This window comes from Diceros bicornis, chromosome 24, assembly GCF_020826845.1.
Source record: "Diceros bicornis minor isolate mBicDic1 chromosome 24, mDicBic1.mat.cur, whole genome shotgun sequence".
NCBI classification, from domain to species: domain Eukaryota; kingdom Metazoa; phylum Chordata; class Mammalia; order Perissodactyla; family Rhinocerotidae; genus Diceros; species Diceros bicornis.
In genome coordinates, this window is record NC_080763.1 from 22288482 (window position 1) to 22311151 (window position 22670).

Genomic DNA, 22670 nt, shown 5'->3' on the forward strand with positions numbered 1-22670 from the left:
TATAATATGGTAATGATATCACCGTAGCAGTAATTACGGGTCATCTTCATTTCTTTCATCTCTGCCTGTTCTGATGGCTTCATTCCTTTGACGGAAAAGATTTGGCTCTGGGTGCTATGATTATTTTGTTAAGCGTTATTCGAATAGACAGGAGTGAGAGAAATTAATCAATCCAAATGCAATTAGCATCATGTTTAACCCAGTGATGGACGTCTCAAGGTGAAACAGCCAGGGGAGTTTCAGACATTATTATTCAATCCAGTGGTTCTTATCTAAATTATAATCAAGAGAGGTTTTTATTGGCTTCTCAGTGTGAAGATGTAACTCTTTCCCTGCCCTGGGGGTCAAGAAGACTGGCCCTTCCTCCTCTGTAGACTTTAGCTACTGCCAGCACCTTGAAGTGGGGATGTTCCAAGCAGGAAACTTGTCTTAATATCCAAGTCATTTGAAATTATTGATACTGTGATCTTGGTCTGATTTTCTTGAGAGTGGAATCCAACCTATGGATGAATTACTCTGTCTAACTTGGGGCAAAATATTTTGTGTAGTGATCAAGTCACTTTGACTAGTTGTTGTTCTATCTTAACCTTACATGATAGATTATTATTGCTGTTCTCACTTTATGGATGAGGAAATTAAGACCATGTGAAGCGGTATACCAGCCTTTGGTCATAATAGCTGTTTTACCACGATATATTACTATGTAAAGGCCCTGAAGCATGAATGTTCTGCACAAATTTATGAGTATTTAATAAAAGTTCTCTTCCCACGAGTATTAATCCATTGCTTTGATCTCATTGCCTTTCATTCAACTGAGTTTACCCTTGAAAAGGGAACCAAGTGAAACTGTGAAGTAGGCCTTCAGTGAGGCCCTCTGAAGAGGAAACAAAATACTAATAAGAAGTTGTTAGCTCTCATTTCCTGAACACAAATCTTTGGAGTTTTTTTGTTGTTTTGATTTGTTTTTCAGTAGGGAAAAGGATGGTAAGAAGGATTGAATATTTGAAATCTAGTCTTGTTTTGCTCTTAAAAGAGGGCAGGGCAAGGAGAGTTGATGGAGAAACACAGGCTTTCACCTGAATACAACATTTTTCAAATGCCTGACAATTAAGATGCTTCTACTTCTGCTTTCAATCTTCAGGCATCATGGCTGACACTTCCCATATTTTATGTTCTTGCTTGATGTTTTATATTCTGAGAATAAATTTGTTGGCTGGATATTTCTGTCCTTTTTTTTCTCCTGTTGTGAAAAGCCATTAAAATTATTTTCCATATTGGAACTGTCCAAATTTGTTTACCTATACATTGAGTCCTGGCTTTTCTTTTTTTTATTACTTTATGTTACTTCTCAGAAAAATGTTCTCTGGAAATGTGAAGAAAAAAATGTTTTGATATAAAATTATCTTTCTCTGAATTCACTGAAGGGAACACTGTTCTTAGCCACCCCACCGAGGGTGAAGATTTTGATAGTCAGTGATAGTTTGGTCAGAGATGTAGCAATCACACTGTTCTTTTCTCAGATATATATTTCAGTCTCCTTTTTGAAATGCTTATACGCGAAGAACTTTAGGCAAAAGCGTGAAGGCTGTTCTGCTTACCTTCAAATGCTACTTTTATATATTTTAGAGAAAAATGAGATTTCTACCAGAGTCTCACTTGTGTGTACTCTCTCACAAGAGTTGACTGAGACCTTACTGCAGACCTTACTGTGATTACACCACCTTCTGAGGACCACCAAGTGTCCTAATGAGGCTCCAAGAGACCCCTCCTCATCCAGTGACATGCTCAGTTCACAGCATCTTCTGCTCTTGACAGTGGCACCAGCACCAGCTGTTCTCATATTAGAGGCATTGAAAAGTGCTTAGTCCTTGACTTGAATTATCGATCGCTTAGTGGTATGTTTTGTGCAGAGGTCTGAACTGGAGCATGGTAAAGAATCTCAGTCTGGCAGACTGCCCTGGAACTGCTCTGCTGTACGCCGGCTCTATGCCAGAGCAACGGGAAAACTTTTCACATTGCTGTGGGAGAGAAGTCAGCATTATAAGTCACATTGGTTTCCTTTTGTTCTCCTCTAATCCACCAAAATACCTGTGAACAGCTAGCTCCGTCTCAAAGACCACTTCTAATTTATTTGAATTTTCCCTAATATCTAGTACATAGTAGGTACTCTGTGTGACTAACTTTTCATCCATCCCCTTCATGCTTCTCTTCTGCACAACACATACTGCTAGGTGATCCCTCTCGTCATAGTTATTAGAAGGCATTCAAAGTTTCGAGGACCAAAAAAGTAATTTTTAAAGAAGAGTCAAAACCATAATTATTACAAATGGCATCATTTCAGCAAAACATCTTCTATGAAGCTAGTTAAATAAACAGCCTTTTAGCACATTTATTTAAACTAAACCAACTAGGATTTTCTGTGTTCTTTTTGCTATAAGTATCTGCAGGTACAGTTAAGGAAGGTTGCTGCCTCTGATACCCAATATTACTCCAGCAGGTTTGATCCTCCAGAATATATGTGTTACACAGATGCAACTCATTCGTGTTTCCATTTGTTTTGCATTTCAACTCTTTTTAAAAATAGTTTAGCCTCCTTTTGCCACTCCTGATGCTGCTTATGTGCTCAGTCATTGTGAACCTGGTACCTCTTTTGTGAAGCAGCAGCCAGGGAGACACCAGTGCATGCATGGCTGAAGAAAAACCCAAGGAAGTAGTCAAGACTAGGAACAACAGTCATATTAATTTGAAGGTGGTGGGGCAGGATAGTTCTGTGCAGTTTAAGATTAAGAGACATATGCCACTTAGTAAACTGATGAAGGACTGTTGTGAATGACAGGGTTATCAGTGAGGCAGATCAGATTCCAATTTGATGGGCAGCCAATTCCTGAAACAGACACACCTGCACAGTTGGAAATGGAGTTTGAAGATACTCCATTGATGTGTTGCTGTGTTCCAGCAGCAGACAGGAGGTGTCTGCTACAAAAGGGAACTTGCTAGTTGCTCCAGAACTCATTTCCCGGAGACCAAGAATACGTTCTTAGTTAGAAAACTGCAATTTGGTTCCACCACACCTTGACTACTACAGTATGGATTTCTCTATTCTTTCATTTTCCCCCTCCTCATTCCTTTACTGTACATAAAGTAACTGGTGTATGTACACAAGCATATTGCCTTTTTTTTTAAACTATATGACCAATGCTGTGTTTTGATCAACATCAAATGGTTATGGGATGGGCAAAATACTGGAAAGTACCCACTTTCTCCATTTGTGGCATGCTCATTCAGCTCTTATCTTTTATATTCCAGAAAGTTATTTTACTGTCACTGTTTAACAAAAAATCCTTGCATATCTTGTTCAGTGGAAAGTTTTAATGTTTTTCACTTATCATTGTAAAACTAAGGACCATTTTATAACTTTTTTGTGCATAGCTGTTACATGTAGGGCAATCTGTCTTTAAGTAGGGATAAATTACTCTAAAAGAAATGAATCCTAGATCGTTTTCCTGTCAAATGTCTTGTTGCTTAAATAAACTTCTGTTTGAAATGAAAGAAAGAAATAGTTATACAGTAGCTAGCATTTATTGAATGCTTGTGTGACCTCTGTATTAATCCCGCCTTGAACAGATGAGGAAACTAAAGCTCAGAAAGTTGGCTTGTGTGACTTGCCCCCAGTGGTTCAGGGTCAGTCTGGGAGCTGGGGTTCAAATCCAAGCCTGTCTGATGCTAAAAGCTCTGCTCTTTTCACAATGTTACACTGTCCCCTGTGTTTCCTGACCACTCATATTAGAGTCTTCTAAAGACAGCCTGTTGTTGCTCTTCAGAGTGTGAGAGAACCAGTGGAAAGTAGCTCTTCTCCACCTCACTAATGTTTTTAATTATATTGAGGCACAGAAATATTTAAAATAGTTTGCACTGGAATTGAAAACCAAACATTATGAGTTTCTTCCATTTCATTAAAAGTTACTTAATCTTTACATTGTTCCCTACATTAAAGCCCAGCAGAATTTTATCGGGCAATTGCCTCAAAGTTATAATCTGGAAAATCTTTCTGTAATGAAACCCATATGTCATGGGCGAAAGGTGCAAAGCCCTGGCAGAGAGGGCTGGTCTCATGAGAGATTCTGCACCCAATCTCGTTAACCAGGGTGCCTCTGGTAATCCCTCATCCCCTCACCGATGAGAAATCAATCTGTACCACTGAATCTTTTCAACCAGCTACCAGAAAATTTACTGCAGAGAAGGCAGTTTAGGGATAGTCATTGTGGAAAGGGAGCCAGAGGCAAGGCTAAATGTAGGATGGAGGAATTGGAGAGTCTAAAGAAGAGATTATATTAAACCACACACTCCCTTCAGAGCACGCAGGATGGAGTCCTGCCTTCAGCCCTGACCTCTCTGAGTATACGGAGGTATTCAGCTGCCATGAACCTAAGAGCCCTAGAGAAATGATGAAGGGGATAATAGGAACGGCATAAACCTGGAGGTTGCTTATAGCTTATCCATGTGCTGTCTGTAAATGTGTACAAGTGGCCCCCTCTCCCACACTCTCTGCAGCAATTCACATGTTCACCCTCTGGTGACAGTCTCTATGTGGCTTTCTTGGTTTCTGGTCTATCACTGCATAGGAGGGCCTGTAAATCATAACTTGACATGGAGGTCATGCTTCTCTTCTGCATAGCATACACTGTAGCGGCTGATGACCAGGGGATCCCTCTTGGCATAGTTCTTAGTATGTGTTAGCAATGTTGCCTTCCTGTTGAACCTTGTAATCCCAGAGAATTAATGCAGAATTGAAAAATAGTTAAATTTTATTAACTTTAGATAAAACTTTCTCTAGCAATCTTATTGTCTCTAGGATTGTCTTCTATCTAACACATTGTGGAAAAATAGAACCGGGAGAGAAAAAAGAACTGGAAGAGACAAACTGAGGGGCATATAATCTCACCCTGGCCATTAATGTGAGAATTATACCCAGCTGTAACTATTGGGAAAAAGGGATGGAACTAGACAGGGGGAAATAGAGATTCTTCTCCTCTGAAAGCAAGTTGTAGACATCTCTAAAGGTTTTTCCCCAAAGAGATTTGAAGTCCTTGGTGGGAGTTTTTTAGTAAAATACATTTATATATAAAACCCTACTGGAAGAGAGGGTGTGTGTGTGTGCGTGTGTGTGTGTGTGTGTGTGTGTATGTGTGTAGAAGAGGAATACAGAATAGTAGCAGAAGGCTGTCTCCCTACTCCTAATGGGATTTTGTAGCAGCATGTGCGAGTTTGTTTCAGAAGTCAAAACTGAACAGATGTTGGTATAAATTACCACTGTGTCTGATGTCTTGCAAATTAAAAGCACGGTTGGCATCACTAAACAATTTCACTAGGTTTAGGGGGGTGCGGTTAGCAGGCGGTGATTACTGTAGCAGGTCAGTAAGAATCTTCACACTTCAGCAGAGCAGGAGAGCAAGGATAAAGAAATGAGGAATAAAATAAGGGGTATGTGAATTAATCAGAGATGTTAACATCTCTGATGACAGGTGAACAGGAGGGCACGTGCTCTGGAGCAGCCCCTGACCCACAGCAATTTCTCTGTGCACAAAAAGGGGTTGGTGCTTAGGATGTGATTTATAGGGCACAGCCCTCTTTTAGGGAGCAGCTATGTCACGAATTCGTATATCTCCTATATGGGACTGGCGAGTAGGAAAACTTTCTCCCCTCCCATGTAGAAGATGATGTCTTTTGAATTACTTCTACTTTTACAGTGGTTTCCTGCAGCTCTGTGTACTTAGATTAGGTTGAAGGGGGAGGAATGATTGAGTGGGAAAGGGTTGTTAAAGAGGATTGGTTAAATTCAAGGAGAGCTTGCCACCGAGAGACTCTGGAATATCCTTTTATTTTTCCTTTAAATCCTTTTGATCCTTCAAATAGATTGGGTCTTTTTAAATTTTAAGTCTTAAAATACTAGTCAATTTCTCATTTGGGGAAAAAAACAGTAAAGAATTGGGGGATCTGAAGGGCAGCAGGCAGAAATAATTAGTAAGATCAGTACAGTGCTCCTGGCCTAGGATTTTTGGAACAAGGCTCCCTTCTACCCAGCAGAGTTTTGTATTACCCATGTCTGGTTTCCAGAGCATCTGCTTCTAGCCTTGTTGCAGGATCATTTGATACTATGTTTAAAGTCCTTAGTAAGCGCTGGAGAATAGGCAGAAAACCCATCCGGTAGAAATAAGTGATGAGATTCACTCTGGCCCAAAGTGTAAGTCAATTCCTATAGGATAAGGCTGAGGGAAAAGATTCCAAGCAATGGAATTTTTGAGATTGTAGCCTCCCTTCTTTTCTCAGTTCTTTCATTCATTCACTCAGGAAACACTGAGTACATAAGAAGCAGCCTCTGAAAGGTATTGTGTTAATCATTGCTTCTGTACCAAGCATGTTCATTGCTGAATATCCAAGAGAAAAAGCGGGGCAGGTGATAGTAATATGCTACCCATTTTATAGATGTAGAAACTGAGGTTCAGAGATCTTAGCCCATGGTGTCACCCAGCTGTTAAGTACTAGAGCAGATCCTGTGTTCTCTGAAAGAAGTCCATGCTGCCTCCCATGGGCAAGGAAGTCCTTGCCTGGATTTCTTTTAGGGTAGTTAGTCCTTGCTCCTCAATCTCTCCATTAATCTGGCATTATTTCCATCAAGGGAAGTAATTTTTCTTGCCGAATAAGCAAGGTAAATTTATAAAGAATCCCACAATGTAGAGAATGGAGCACCAAGGGCCACTAACAAGTCTTATTGTTTGTCTGTGGAAGGAAAGGGAACGAACTTTATTGTGTTCCTACTCGGTTCTGTTTTTTTTGCGTATTATCATTCATTCAGCCAACATTTATTCAGCGGATACTCGATCTAGCACTATGCTGGGTGCTGGTGATATAAAGAATAATACAACACACTCTCTCCCCTCAGTTCTTACACTTCAGCAGAGGAGAACAAGTATATAATTGCAAGTCTTATAGGAACTTTGTATGTATAGGTTTTCGTGTAAATCCACCAAGGAAGGAATGATCAGTTTGATTTTCGCCACAGTGGGGTTGTGGGCATATGAGGCAAGACCCAGCACTGGGGCTTTCATTCCTGGTTAATTGGATTTCTTTTCCCTTTGTTGGAGCTCAGGAACTTGTAAAAGATGGGGAATATATAGATTACAGTTACCAAAACGCTTTCTGTGGTTACACAGTTTGTATTGTTTTATTTCTTTGTTGGACAAATAAACCAGGAACTGTTAAACATAAGTTGGAGGTGTGGGGGGAGCCCATTCATCTAGTACCATTTGTTCTGGACTTGGGAAGTTAGCAAGGAGGCTGGGGCGAAGGTCCTTCTCATCCCTGCAAGTACCTCCCTAACCACCTCACTTCTTTAGCCAAGATGGAGACGTGTTCTTGGGAGGCCATGGGGCACAGCCTACTCTATGCCCACTGCACCGTTCCAGAAGACTTCTGGCCTCCAGGCCAAGCCACTGGAAACTTTTAGCTCTGATAAATCCATTTAAGAAATCTGAAAAGATGATCTTATGGGGATGAGGATGAAGGAGGTTTTATGTTACATGTGATTTTTGAGGATTTGCTTGACAGAGCTAAAATGGGGGGCTTCTGAAGTGGCCCTTGTAATTGAGCAATGTTTTAGTTTCATTTAGGAGCCTCATATGTAGGAAAGTAGCTGTATAAACCCTCTTGTAACTACAGCGTTCAAAGATTGATGGTGCTGAAAGTCAGAGAAAGACACATAAACCTTGCCTGGCTATATTAAATATCTAAGGACTGACAATGCCAAGAGAGAGAAGACCAAAGCTCTATAAACCCTGCTTTATTACACCATCCACAGATGAACTGCACTGAGGGGATATAAACCCTGTTATGTTACAGCATCCAGGGACTGCCACTGCTGGGAGATGGGGTAAATGATCTCTAATTTTGATTTGAGATTGTAAATGTCCAGAGACCAACAACCCAGAGAAGACTCTAATCTTGGTTGGATTTTAGCCTCTTAGAGCAAACCCCCTGAGATAGTGAACATGAGTACTAGGTTACGTTCTTGAGAGAGAGAGGTTCTGGGGGGATTCCCTGGTGATTTTTTTAATGGTGGATGATCACGTCTTCCTCAGTTGACCTGTGCCTTATAGCACTTGCCAACTATAACAGCTTTGTACAGTTTTCATTGTCAATAGTGGTTTATTTTCCCCCCTTTGTGGAGGTTGGCGGTGATTGAATCTGTTACGGTAGCAACTTTGTATACAATTTAAATCAATCTGAATTTTTAAATTAAATTTTCCTGAGATCCCTTTTTCAGATTTTAGGTTTTCATTGATCTTTCATTTGCTTTGTGATTCCAGCTAGAGAGATGACACGAGGGAAATTCCTCAACATTCTAGAGAAGCCCAAGAAGTAGCAGCTGCTTGTGGACAGGATGTCCTGGGGCCTGGAACCATGCTTCCCTCCCAGTGCAGCTCTGATGATGTGCACTTCACTGCTTCCGGGTGAGAGGCTGGAGGGTGCACCTCCAGGACTGACCCTCTCCCCTGCTCCCGGCACTCTGCGCCTCTGAGGACATTCGGCGGCAAGAGAAGGATCTACTCTACCCAAGGATCAGTGCAATTATTCAATCAGCTTCCAGATTTTGACCATCTCAGCCTCAGATGCTGGTAACACCAGAGGGCATATCATTTTTAAAGGTCCAAGTCCTGCTTTCTCATTTCTGGAAGTGATTCAGGAGCCCCAGGATCTTACGGTTGAGTTGATTCAGTAATGGCAAAGTCAGTTGTGACATGTTGATTGGATGGGTTCTTTTGAGTTGTACTTGATCTCTTAGGAAGTATTTATGATGCGAGGAGACCAGAGACCAATCAGATTCTGGGACACACCATGCAGCCTGACTTGTGAACTCTTCAGTACTAGATTCAGAATCCCCAGCTAGAGAAACCAGAATCTTTTAAAAATGTACACCTGATTTTCAAATTCTGTACCTCTCATGATAGTCTGATCCCCCAATGCCTTCCATTCCCTACCTCCCAGCCCCTGCCATCAGTTCTGACTCCAGGGAAGGGATCCCTATGTATCAAGGCCCCCCTGGGATTAGCTTATACAGTGAAAGGCCCATGCAAGGTTGCATTACGTTCTAGACCTCAAGACCAAGTTAAAGGTGACAGAAAGGACTTTTCAGTTCTAGTTAATCTGTTACAGATTCAAATGAGAAAGTTAATACAGCCTGAAAGATAGGAGAAGGGGATTGTTTGCAGGAGTTCCTATTTGATTAAAAACTAGAAACTCTAATTGACCTTAAAGGAATGTGCGGTGGAATGGTGGCAATGTTTTGCCCCCCCTTGTCCCCTCTCGCAGCACACATCAGATATTTTGTCCATATAACAGAAACACACACACGCGTGCGAAAGAAAAAGACAATTTCCTGACTTAAATACAACTGTTATGGAGCTATTTGCCATTATCTATCTCTGTGTTAAAACCAGAAAAGTCCAGTCCGTGGGTAAAATTGATTACACATGTTCTCCGTATTTTGTCTTATAAGCCAACCTCCAGCTTCTAATGTTTTGAAAAGTACATGGGGTTTCCTAACCTTTATGAAAAGAACATCCACATGGCAGTAGTCTGATGATGTTTGGAGACAGGGAAAATTGCGGTCAAGTTTTTGGTCCTGAGTGTCTGTGCTAGGGCGCAACAGTGTTCAGTTTAATAGCTGGGCCATTAACCATTTGCTGACACTTGTGCCTTGTTTCCCTTGCTAGAATTAATGTTGGATTTTTCTTTCATTTGTACCATTTGACCATCCATACAATTTTACATATTGAAAAGAGGAAAAAATTTGAACACAACACGCAAAGGATGAGTATGAGAACGAAAACATTCTGCTTGGATGCTGTGTAGAAGGTTAGGTTGTAGAGGCTTTGATTTTCAGTTAAGCTTATTATTGACATTCCTTTATATCTAAATGCGGTTGAAGAGTGAGAGAGAGGTGGGGTGGGGCAAAAAATAGTGCCATAATGTCCAGTTCTTCCTTTGCTCTGTTTTTGAGAGTTGGTGACATCAGGCACTTTTAAGTGCTTGGGGAAATTGAGAAATATGTGGAGAATATTGGGATACCTCCCCAAAACCAACTCAAGTCTGTAACCTGAAGCTATGTAGTTGGTTTTCTGGTCTGCTTTGGCCTCTTTCTTTTACTGTCATCTTATTCACCAGCACTTAATGTAAGTAGATGTTTTAGAATTGCAATATTTATTGGTTTTGTATTTGTCGTCCTTAGAAATGTTAATGATGTATTTTTATATTGATAATATAAATATATGTACAATGTGTGTATGTATTTCAGGGTGTTAAAGATTGTACTTTGTATGTGATGGTTTCCTTGTCATCGTAATAAATACGTCCCTTTTATAGGAGAGTGAGTTTCTTCTCAGAGGGTCAAGTTGCATTTTTAAAGCATAGATCTCATCAGAAAATGCAACTATAATGACAGCTAACCCACTCTCTTCCTCTTAGTGGGGCTTTATGGTCATCTGCTATGTGGTCTCCTAGCTTCCAGTCTCTTCTACCAGCCATCCAGCTCATTACTGCTCAACTCCATTACTGCTCATTACTGCTCAACTATTTAAAAGCCTTTAGGGGCCAGCCCAATGATGTAGTGGTTAAGTTCGGCGCGCTGTGCTTTGGCGGCCCAGGGTCGTGAGTTCGGATCTCAGGCATGGACCTATACCACTCATCAAACCATGCTGTGGCAGCGACCCACATACAAGATGGAGGAAGCTTGGCACAGATGTTAGCTCAGGGCCAGTCTTCCTCAAGCAAAACGAGGAGGATTGGCAACAGGTATTAGGTCAGGGCCAATCTTCCCCACCAAAAAACAAACAAAAAAAACCTTTAGTACCTCCCCATGTCTACTAATAAAATCTGGGTCTATCATCCTGGCATTTATTTATTTATTTATTTTGTGAGGAAGATTAGCCCTGAGCTAACATCTGTTGCCAGTCTTCCTCTTTTTGCTGAGGAAGATTGGCCCTGGGCTAACATCTGTGCCCATCTTCCTCTACTTTCTATGTGGGACTTGATAAGCAGTGTGTAGGTCCATGCCCGGGATCAGAACCTGCAAACCCCTAGCCGCCAAAGCTGAGTGCACGACCTTAACCACTGTGCCACGGGGCTGGCCCCCCTCATCCTGGCATTTAAAACTCTCTACATGTAATCCTAATCAATCCTTCAGTTTGGTTTCCTTCCTCTCCAATATGTGAAGTCTCTGTTCTGGTTAATCTAAACAATTCCCAGTTCCTACTGGAGTGCCTTTGCTCATACCATTGAGTTCTTGGAAAGTCTTTCATCCTTTTTGCACATATCAAACCTATTCTTTTATAAACTCCTGATGATCCAGCTGGAAATAATCCTTCCCCCTCCATTCCTACAGCGTTTACATATACCATCCTTATGACTCTTCCATAATATAATATAATACTCTGCCTTATATTTAAGCGATCTGAGTACATATCTTATTGCCCTATTAAATTATAAGCCCCCTCAAGGTTATGGCTGTCTCCTACGTGTCTAGTTCTTCTTCACTGTCTTCTTTGAACTGAACTAGAGTTCAAAACCTATCTGTTCTCAGACTTCCAGTTAAACATGATGGCTTGAAAACAAATATTTCTCTGCCACCTACTGAAACCTTTAGTGTGATTCCTTTTCACCTCTGTTCAAGAACTAGAGAAGAGGAAATATTAATCAGTACTGCTATCAGCCATTGATAGTTTACCTGCTCTAGAGCAGAGCACGCCCTTGTAGAGAAAACATTCCATTTTGAGGAAAGCAGATTGCTTGGCATCACTGGCTCATCACTGATTTCCAAGAAAACCGCCAGGTGGACAGTAGATTTCTGTGCTCTAGAAAAGCATGTCTGGCTGGCTGGCTGAATAGGGACAGTGTTATGAATGTTCCGCTCTAAATCTTTAGAGATTATTTTTCCAGTAAATACTTACTTATTATTTGCCCACAGGTTTATTTTCCCTTTCCATTTGCCATCCTGAATACTATCCTGTAACGCATCTGTTGGCTGTGAGCAGCACTGTCCTGAGAAGCCTAGCACTGGTGCTTGGAGGCTTGTGCTTGGAGGATTGTTTTCAAATGCTTATTCAAATCTTTCCTCACCAGCAGTCCCGTTGCTCCTTGCTCACTTTGGTCTCTCGGGTTTTAGGCCTCTGCTGTTTTGCTTGTCTCTCCTTCCATTATTAGAGCACTCAAAGTTCACTGGATATTAATTGCATTGATATCAAAACGCCTTCATTAATTTTCCTTTATCTTTTTGTTGCCCATTGATCATGTTTTTTATTATTATTATTTTTGGTGAGGAAGATTAGCCCTGAGCTAACATCTGTTGCCAATCCTCCTCCCTTTGCTGAGGAAGATTGGCCCTGAGCTAACATCCATGCCCATCTTCCTCTATTTTACGTGGGGCACTTGCCACAGCATGGCTTGATAAGTGATGCGTAGGTCTGCGTCCAGGATCTGAACCTGCGAACCTCAGGCCACCGAAGCGGAGCGCACGAACTTAACTACCATGCCACCGGGCCAGCCTGTGATCATGTTTTTTAAACGGACCCTTGCTAACTGCTCCTTGTGTTTGGTTCTCCAGCTGCAGCCTATTGTAGCTCCACTGTCTTCTGGACTCACCAAATCAGGGCAGTGAAAATGGAGCTGGTGGAAGTCATTCCATTGCCCCTGTGGCTTCAGAAGGGTGTTTGGGCTTCCATGGGAACTTTGTAATGAAGCCAAGAAATTTTATTTCCAGTGGGATGCTCTGGTCTCTTCTGTTTCCTCCAGGATTAAGGCATTACAGGAAGGTAAACATGCAGAGCAGGAAGGAAGGAAATGGGCAGATGGGCCAAGGGGTATGGTTCTGGGGGGTCACATAACATGGTTTCTTACCAGCTCCCAACTTCTGCACAGACTCCATCTCCAAGCTCATGGTTATGTTCTCCAGTTTCTGTTTTCTTCATCCTTTGAGAGCTACAAGACTAGCTGACCCCTGCATGGGCTTCATTTCACCAGAGAGCCATGCAACCCCCACCCCAAGAGAGGGCAAACAATGGTCTCTCCAAGGTCGTAAATTCTGACTGCACTGTAACTGACATTTCGTATCTATTTGGGCTTTAGGGCACTTTGGGGATGTGTCTCTGACTATGCCTAAAGAGGCCACTGGCCTTCCCACTCTTTGCCCAACAATTTTTCTTCATGAGCAGGGGTGGTTGGGGGCTTCAGGTGGCACCAGGTGCGACCGTGAGGCTCCTCGTTGGCGCAGTGCTGGCAGAGCCTGTTAATTAGCACATGAACATCCCAATGCTCCATTAGCCGGGCCAGGCATTCGGAACTTTTCCCTCCTGTGGGCCCCTTCCTCCTAATGAGAGCTGGAAGAAGGGCCCTCACAAAACACTGCCTCAGAATAATATTCTGCTTTGTCCCCACCAGTAACCAGGGCTGACAGGATCACTCTGTCCGTTTCTCTTCTAATTAGCACAATTCCAGCATGGCCTGAGCCAGCAAATGGAGAAGAGCGATCAAAAGCGATCAGACAACCGTACCGAATCACAAACACAAAGAGGGCCATTCCCTGTAATTAGGTGAGACAATTCCTCAGTCTTTTCTCGGCTGGAGTTTGCCGCTAAGGCTCTTGCTGTTTGGGTCCCAGCAACACAAGTTACATGTCTCCCTGGGACACTAATAAGCCCCAGATTGTCTTCCGCTTCACACAACTCTAACCAGAGGACAGATGCGGGGGAGCACAGTGAGGGGACAGGGTCTCTAAACCAGCAGCTGCTGCAGTGTTTCCCCGACTCTGAGGAGCTAACCCTGGGGCTGTGGGCAGAGAAGGAAGAGGCATTTGGCTTGAGAAGTGTTTGGGGCCTAGCCTGGTCCTGTCGCCTGAGCTGGGATCTGAAGCACTGAAGATTCCTGACCCTCAGGGAAGCCCACTCTCTGCTATTTGCCTCACCATGTTCATTCACCACCTTATGCCTGTTGTCCCCCTTTGGTCTTCTCATCCCTTCTCCCAGCTGTCCACACTGGTGGCATCATGGACAGCCATAACTGTGACACCATCCCTGGAACTACATTGAAGCCCTATACAACTGTGGTTTCAATCTCAAGAATAGCTAACATGCAGCCCACACATGAATTCTGCTCTCAAAGAGCTTATGACCTAGAAGGGGCCCTCACTTCCAGCACCCCTCATCTCTCTGTCTCTGGCTCTTCCCCAACCCCTGCCTGCTATCCTCCTTCTCTCCCCTGGAAGATCCTGTTTTTTAAAACAGAAAAGTGGCCCATCAGCTGCCAGGGCAAGAAGCCACAACTGGCCACACTCCATGTGGCTCAGAGATTGGCCACTTCATAAACAGAAACAGCTCCCCCAGGATTGAAGCCCATTACAGGGATTACTTGGGGTGATACAGCCATGAACTTGGTCATAGCCTAGGACAAAGGAATGCAGGGGAGAGTGGCAGTTGGAATCTCAATTAAACTCAAGCTCTGAGCTGAGTTGGACTCACACATATTTTCGTCTTTGTCTTGCCCTCCGCTTTCTGTTTTGATCTATACTTGATGCTTCTGAAAGTGACCTTCAGTACCAGAAAACTTTCAATTATCTAGAATCCAAGGAGCCAGAAAACTCAAGTAATCAGAGTTGCTTTGTTGTTTTTCCATCTTCCCTGAGACACACAAAGGTAACGAAAAGACTTGACTTTATAAATAACTTTTGGGAGATGTCAAAGAATTGTTCCATATTTGTTCAGTTTCCTACAGCTTCTTTGGTTAGAAACAGAACTTAGAACAGTACCTGGCACATAATATGTGCTTAATAAGAATTTGTTGAAAGAATTAACTGTGCCATGGTGCTCAGTGTTCATAGCCTTGTTGGTGGTCCAAGGCATAGTAAGAGCTTGGATTTTGAGACAAAGGCAGGAATGGGCTTGTGCAAGTCACTTCTCTCTGAGCCTCAGTGTCCTTGGGACATTTTCTGCTTTAAAGAGGCAGCCTAGCATCATGGATAAGGGCATAGACCCTGATGTAGGCTGCCTGGGTCCAAATCCTGTTCTGTCATCTACTAGCTATGTGACTTTGGGTAAATTGCTTAACCTCTCTGTGCCTTAGTTTACCCATTTATGGAGTGGGTCCAATAATAGCACCTAACTCCTAGGGTAGTTGTGGAGATTAAATTAGGACTTGCAAGTGTTTAAAACAGTGCATGGCATATCTCACCCACCATATAACTGCTTGATGGACATATCTTTGGATTCAGTGTAGTGTGGTATTTAATTTTTTTATTATATTCACATTTGTTAAAAACTGGTAATCTTTACAGGGAGAATATGGTAACTTTTGGTTACCTTGAATAGTCAATTAAGCAGAGAACATTTCTCAAACTCTTCAGGAGAGCTGACAGTTTACTGAATACTTCTCCTGCCTCCATCCTTCCACCCTCTGAGTCAGCCCGTGCCAGCATTGACACTCAGTAAATACTGCTGTTGATGCTACAGACAATGGCATTGAAGACCATTTGTTGCTGATAAACAGGGGAGGGAAAGGTATTCTTTGATACATTGGCAGTTTTCTGAGCTGATACTGAGCTTGGCATAAGCCTCGAGTCACTGTGCTTCACGGCGGTCCTAGTATCTTCTGAGCATCCATGCTTTTCCAGTCACTGCACAGAAATGCTCTTCCCTATTTTGCTCTGTCCTCCCCTTCTCCCCACCTCCATCCCTCCACCCTTCTTCCAGATGCTCCCTTTCCAGGGCTGAGCAGAGTCCACTCAGGCCTGGGCTCTCCCAACAGCCTCCTCTTGGCTTTGTCCTCTCTGGGAGCCCATGGAGAACAGCCTGGCCTGACTCTGCAGCCCGAGGCCTCAGGGTCAAGCAGGGCTGAAGGTCACATCCCAAGGTCTTGCCGGATGCAGCCAAGCCGGCCTGAGCCAGCGGCTGCACACAAAGGAGCAGCTGAGAAGAGTCAAGTTGGAAAAGTCAGTGACTTAAGGCTGAGTGGAAATGAGAAGCGCTAACTGCAGCCACCAGCACAGTGGGCCGGGCCACGAGGGATGTGTAGGGGTCAGAACCAGAAATGGTCTCTGAGGAATGGGTTGCTTGTGGGAAAGCAAGCTCCTGAGAATGTCTTCCTTGGCCTCATGCTCCCCTCTATCTGTCTGCTGCTGCAGCCTCCACCTTCTTAACACGATCCCTCATCGCTTGCTTCCCTCACAGCCCCACTTACCCAAAACCAAATGGTCCAAAGGTCCTTCAAACGCGTAACTATCAAGTAAATTGTGGTACATTCACATGGGGAACTATTATGCAGCCACTTAATGTTACTGTTTGCGAAGAGGTTACAATATCATGGAAGAAATCGTTTGTCCTCAGGATAAGTGAAAATAGCAAGATGTAAAATTATCAATGTGGCATGATCTCCAATATGTGGGGGAAAAAATTGGGAGGAAATAGACCAAGGTGGCAATAGTGTTTGCTACCAGGTTGGAGGATTATGGGTAATTTTTGTTTTTCTCTACATTTTCTGACTCTACAGAAGCGTGTATTGCTTTTATAATATAGGGAGAAAAGAGCCTCTGGAGCTGGGCATGCAGGTATACAGGGCTTAAAATGCCCAACCTTATTAGCATGTGTATGCACATGCACACACACAGTTCATCGATGACATTTGCTTATAGTAGTGAAATTTGTTCTGTGTGAAAATGTCTATCAATCTGTAAACCTCTAAGTATTTGCTGAGCACCTCCTAAGCATCCAGCCCTGACCTAGACTCTACTCCATCACATGTAATGTGGGTGAAACGACTTGTTCCCTAACCACCTAGTCCCATGGCCCACCCCTCCTCACACTGCACAGGGCCTTTGCTCTGCAACAGAAAATTGTTCACTCACTAGGTGTTCAGTCAGTGTTCCTCGGTCCATCCCTACACTGAGAAAAATATATCTCACTTAATTTTGCTGTAGACCCGTAAGGCTGAATTCCCCAGCTCTAGGGCATGCCAAACATTACTTCAGATGTTGTGTCTATGAGTTTCCTTCACTGCTTTCTTCCTGCTCACTTTCCCCTTCCCAATTGGGAGAAAAGGAAGAAAAGATGAGTTAGGGGTCAGGAATATGCCTGGGTCAGGGCAGAGTCTGGAACGATGCTCTTGTCATCACAGACAACCCAATAGGCGCTGCACCATCAGGAAAGGAAATGAAGGCCTTCTGTGCAAGTTGGGGTCTGAGGGACGCAAGGGGTGTGTAGGAGGTGGTTCTCTCCTTTACTGGGAGACAAGTGTGTATATAAAGTTGGTTTCCCTGCGAGATGAGAAGCAGAGTCATGGAATTGATGAAGAAGAGATGAAAGCATCAGGGCCGGATGACGTATGAAAATCGTGGAGAAGAATGGACTTTGTCCCGAGAAATGACTCATCCACCCCAGCCCCAGAACCCTGGAATATACAAGCCCAGGCGTCTGACTAGGCCTTGGAGGGTCCTAAGGAACCTTGCTCATCCTTTTCCTTCAGCAGAAATAGATGTCAGGATGAGTAAGGAAAATCCTGTGCCTGCCACACCCGCTCCCTCCTCCACTTCAGCAGTATGTGCACTTGTCCGTCCTGTTTACCAAAGAAGCGCTACTCTCTGCCTAGCTCAGGAGAGCAAAACAAAGGGGAAATGTCAGCCACATGCAGCCCTGAATCCTGTTTAACCATTATGTTAGCTCTGGGGCTTTCAGCCAGATGAGCTGGGGTGGCCAGATCTGATCAGCCCTCCGAAGGAGAGAGGAGCGCTCCAGAACAGACAGCTGAAGCAGTTGTTACAACATGAGGACTGCAGGGCAGGCGACACTTCCCAACATCACCAAAGATTGATGCAAATTGGTTTGGTTCTGACCCTGTCACACCAGGAAGGATAATGATTCCAGCAGCGTGGCACGGGAGGGTGCACGTGGTGGGGGCCATGAGGATTGGTGTCTCACTTCGCATCTTCATTAATGATCTGAAAGACAGGTAAACAGCATGCTAATGAAACTTGCAGATGATTGGTGTTATAAACCCTGGAGAGGACAGAGAAATAGCACAGCGAGACCCAGAGAGCTTAGAAATATGGGCAGGAGATTGTCAAATGAGATTTGTCCTAGGAAAATGAAAGTCGACATGTCATGAAGGAATGATGAAGGTGGCCCTGGGTGGGGGCCTGCAAACCTGGGATGCAGAGATGGGAGGCAGGAGGTTGAGTAAGGGGATAAGGTGTGGAGTATGTTGGGGGAGACAGAGGAGCTGGCCTTGAGGAGCCAGGGGACAAATACCCTTGTGCATTCCTGGCAGGACTGACTGCAGCAAGAAGACTGGAGCTGGGTGCTGAGGCCAACAGTGTGCAGCCTGACAGCCAAGCAGGCTGCACTGGCCCATTGGCTTGTGTCAGCTCCTGGAGCCTTCTGCAAGGCCCTTACTGCACAGCCACAAGCTGTGCCTGTTTGCACTCATCATTGGGGCTAAAAATCCATTTTGACCTGAATTACTAAAATGAAACAAGCCAAAACACATTTTTAAAACTTTGTCCAAAATTACTGGGAATAGGATATTCAAGAGCAGGGGAAAGAAAAATTTCCCCCGTCTTCAGTGATTTCCCATTCAGGAAACATTGCTTGGAGGTATCCTCATTTACATTAAGTGTACATACAGCTCAACGATTTTTCCTTGAGCAAATCATTTAACGCCTCCAAGCCTTGGTTTCCTCATCTAAGATGAGTATAACAGCAGTCATGTCTTATAGCTGTTATGGTGAGGATTAAATGAGATAGAATATGTAAGGCCCCTAGGACATAGTAAGCACTCAGATGTGGGCGATTATTACTGCTTATAACCCTTTAATTTTATTCCCTAAGCTTTACTCTTAACTCCCCAAGTAAATTATAAACTTCTTTTTTAATTTTTTTTGTGAAGAAGATTGGCCCTGAGCTAACATCTGTTGCCAGTCTTCCTCTATTTTATATATGGGATGCTGCCGCAGCATGGCTGGATGAGGGATGTGTAGGTCTGTGCCCAGGATCCAAACCTGCCAACCCCAGGCCACCGAAGCGGAGCTCCTGAACTTAACCACTACGCCACCGGGCCCGCCCTCTATGAACTTCTTGAAGTCAGGGACTGTCTTAAAATTCTTTTTCAGTGCGTGGATGCAGGAAAAAAACCCTTGTTTGATGGATTGATGTGCTAGAATTCCCTTTTAATATGAATAATTTGTTCTTACCCAACTCAGATCTACTTTCAGTGAAATCTCTTTCTTCAAAATGAAACAAAACCAAAAAAAGAAACTAACAAAACCAAGTAAAATCCTGCTATCACAGAGGGGTTTTTTTTGAGACAAAACTTTCCCCATGAGATTGTGCTAATAGCACAAGTGCTGTCTGATGAAATCTTCAGCCAAAGGAAGGGAGCCCAGCCTGATAATTAGGAACCCAACTTTTGAGTCCAATCAGATTTGAATTAGGGTGACTAACCATGCAGTTTGTTTGGGACTCAGGCGTCCGTTTCCTGGGACAAAGGACAGTCCTGCTAATGTGATGGTTGGTCACTCTAGTTTGAGTCCAGCCTCTGCTATTGAATAGCTTTGTGGCGTCGGGTAGGCTTCTTAGCCTTGTTGCACTTGGTTTTGTCTTCAGTTAAAGGGGGAAAATATCTACTTCACTAGGTTGGTGGAAGGATTAAATGAGGTACTGTTTGATAGTATTAGCAATGTGTTTGACACATAATAATGCTTAGTAAATGTGGATATACAGTGTCAGATTCCCTGTAAATAAAGTTCAAAAACAGGCACAGTCTAGTTTATGACGACAGAAGTCAGAGTAATCGTTACTCTTGTCAGGGGACTGAGTGAGAAGGAACTGGAGAGAGCCTTCTGCAGGGCTGGAAACGTTCTAGTGGGCAAATACTGAGCTTCATATTCTTTTTGAAGCAAATGTGATATTTGGGTTACCAAAAACATTTTTCTTTACCCTCTTGGTTATGTAAATAAAGGCAGAAGGAGCGAGGAGAAATTAAAAGAAATTTATTTTCCATGGGGTGAATTAAATAAACAAAAATCCACTGATGCCTTTAGTTGTTCTCACCTCTTCCTTATACATCTCCACCCTACAAAACAAAGGCTTCCATTTTCCTGTGCTCACCTGTCCTCCCAGCCTCTATTCACATAGACACACTTTTTTTTTTTTTAATTTATTTTTTTCCCCCAAAGCCCCAGTAGATAGTTGTATGTCATAGCTGCACATCCTTCTAGTTGCTATATGTGGGACGCGGCCTCAGCATGGCGGGAGAAGCAGTGCGTCGGTGCGTGCCCGGGATCCGAACCGGGGCCGCCAGCAGCGGAGCGCGAGCACTTAACTGCTAAGCCACGAGGCCGGCCCCTGGACACACTTTTGATGTCATTGTCATACGGCCTTGATTTGAGAACATGTTGTGGTTCTTGCTTGGCTCTTTCCCTGCCTCTTTCTTTTCTGACATGAGCTACTCTCCCCTGCACAGCCAGTAGGGGCACATAGTTCCCCAAGAGGACTCTCAAAGCTGACACCCCACTCCACCTAAGGCCTCCCTGGTAGGAAGGTGGCATCACCAAGTCTTTGTGAACTTCAGGAATACACAGTCTGTTAGTTCCACCTTTAGGTATATACCAACAGAAATGAGTGCTGAGGTCCACCAAAAGACACGTGCAAGAATGTTGATAGCGACTTTATTCATGTGAGTCTTAAAATTGGCAAAAACCCAAATGTCCATCAACAGGAGAATGAATAAATTGTCGTGTATTCATACAATGGAATGCCAGTCAGCAATAAAGAACAACTACCGCACTGCTTCACACAGTAACACGGAGGACTCACACAAACAAGAAGGAGAGAATTAAGGCGGGCACAGAAGCTCACACTATGATTCCACTTGTATGAAATTCTAGAATAGGCAAAACTAATCTAGGGTGGCAGAGGTCAGAATAGTGGTTACCTTGGGGTATTGACTGGGAAGGGGTACAAGGAGCCTTTTAGGGTATAGGAAATATTCTCTATCTTGATCTGAGTATGGTTACGCAGGAGTATATGTATGCGACTGTGTGTATACACATTCGTCAAGCTGTGCATTTAATAGTTGTGCACTTTACTGTGTGTAAAATATGCCTCAATTAAAACAAATGAATTTAGGCCTGAGCCTCTAAAGGGAAACTAATGAAAGCTACCACAGCCCCATGGAGGTGATTTGGGGCAATAATGAAGGAGAATCTACAGGAACTCAGACTCATCCTGGCTTCCAAGCTATGGAGTCAGAAGGAAGGATAGGATTCCAGGCTCCACTAGCAACTGAGCATAAGAGTTGGGGAGCCCTGTTCTGTGCCCTCACTCTGTGACCTTGATATGGTGGAGGGCTGTTAGCCAAACTCCAAGGGTCCCAGACACCTCGATGCTTGGGCTCTCTTGTGAGGGAGCATCATCCTCTATCCACCCCTCTCTGTGAAGTCAGCCCCAAGACTGTGGGCTGCTCCAGGGCCAGAACTTGGTCTGTGCTTCCCTGTCGCTCCAGAGCCTGACACTTCGTAGGTGCTCAGCATATAGTTGCCAAATGGATGCCTGAACCCATGGCCTCCCGTCACTTAGGCATTATTAAATTCTTCCCATCTGGAGCTGACCACTGATCTCAAAGCCAAAGATGTGCTTTTTGACCCACGGGTCATTCAGGTGATCCTTCCTAAAAGAACTGGCAATCCAGGTTAGCTACTGGCATCTCTGACTTTCAGTGCAGTTCCGATTCTGCTAGAAAAGACCTCCAGTTCTCTCTATAACCAAGTTTCCCAGGACCATTCTAAGGTTCCAGCACCACCCACTCCTAACAGGCTGTGTCTACACTGTAGGTAACTCTGGAGTTATCAGTGGTGCTGATGGTAATCTTTCCGGGTTTGGCATTTCCTTAGATGGAGGCTGGGGTCAGCTGGGTTGTTTGGTCCCTTGAAGAGATTTCTGTGCTATCCAGATAGGTAGCCATTAGCCACATGCAGCTATTACATTTAAATTAAAAGTAAATAAAATTAAAAATTCAGTTCATTACACTAGCCACATTTCAAGTGCTCAGTAGCCACATTTGGCTACTGACTACTATATTGGACAGTACAGAACCACATACATTTCCATCATCATAGCAAGTTCTATTGGACAGCACTAGACCCTGAATGATTGGAACTTTTGGGGGAAGGAAGGAAGGAACTAAGTGGGTAGGATTGAACCCCTACCCCCAGTTCAATCAGAGCCACTCTGCCTATGAATTCAGATTTCAAGTTAGATTTCATTTGGAAAAAACGGTTCTATTGCTTTTTAATTGTTCAATATTTTTGAAAAGGTAATAAATACAAACCATATTTAAAATGAGCAGATTGTGAAAAATACATCTCCTTCCCATCCCCTGACCCTCAGACGACTAGTTACCAGCTTGTGGGAACTACACCCTGTCCTACATCTTGCTTTTTTTTTTCTACTTAATTTATCTTGCATCTTGTTCGTATTGGTACATACAGATTTCACAGCTACACACTAGCCCGCTGTATGACTGTACCATGATTTATTTAGCCAATCCCTAGGATGGACATTTAGTTTGTTTCCATTCTT

At 43.5% G+C, this 22670-nt stretch overlaps 1 protein-coding gene and 1 pseudogene across 2 annotated transcripts in view; both read left to right on the top strand.

The window, feature by feature from the left end:
• Nucleotides 1–10416, top strand: part of LIN52 (lin-52 DREAM MuvB core complex component) — a 116849-nt gene extending 106433 nt beyond the window's left edge. The window contains exon 7 of one of the 2 annotated variants that reach the window (XR_009223718.1): nt 8368–8424. Coding sequence is in view for 1 of the 2 variants with exons in the window: in XM_058567337.1 (XP_058423320.1) it covers nt 8364–8419 (56 nt within the window). In the remaining variant the exon portion in view is untranslated. Of the gene's footprint in view, nt 1–8363 lie in introns of both variants that reach the window. The other variant, XM_058567337.1, reaches the window with a different exon arrangement.
• LOC131420922 (small ubiquitin-related modifier 2-like) lies at nt 1694–3197 on the top strand (annotated as a pseudogene).
• Nucleotides 10417–22670: the final 12254 nt, after the last annotated feature.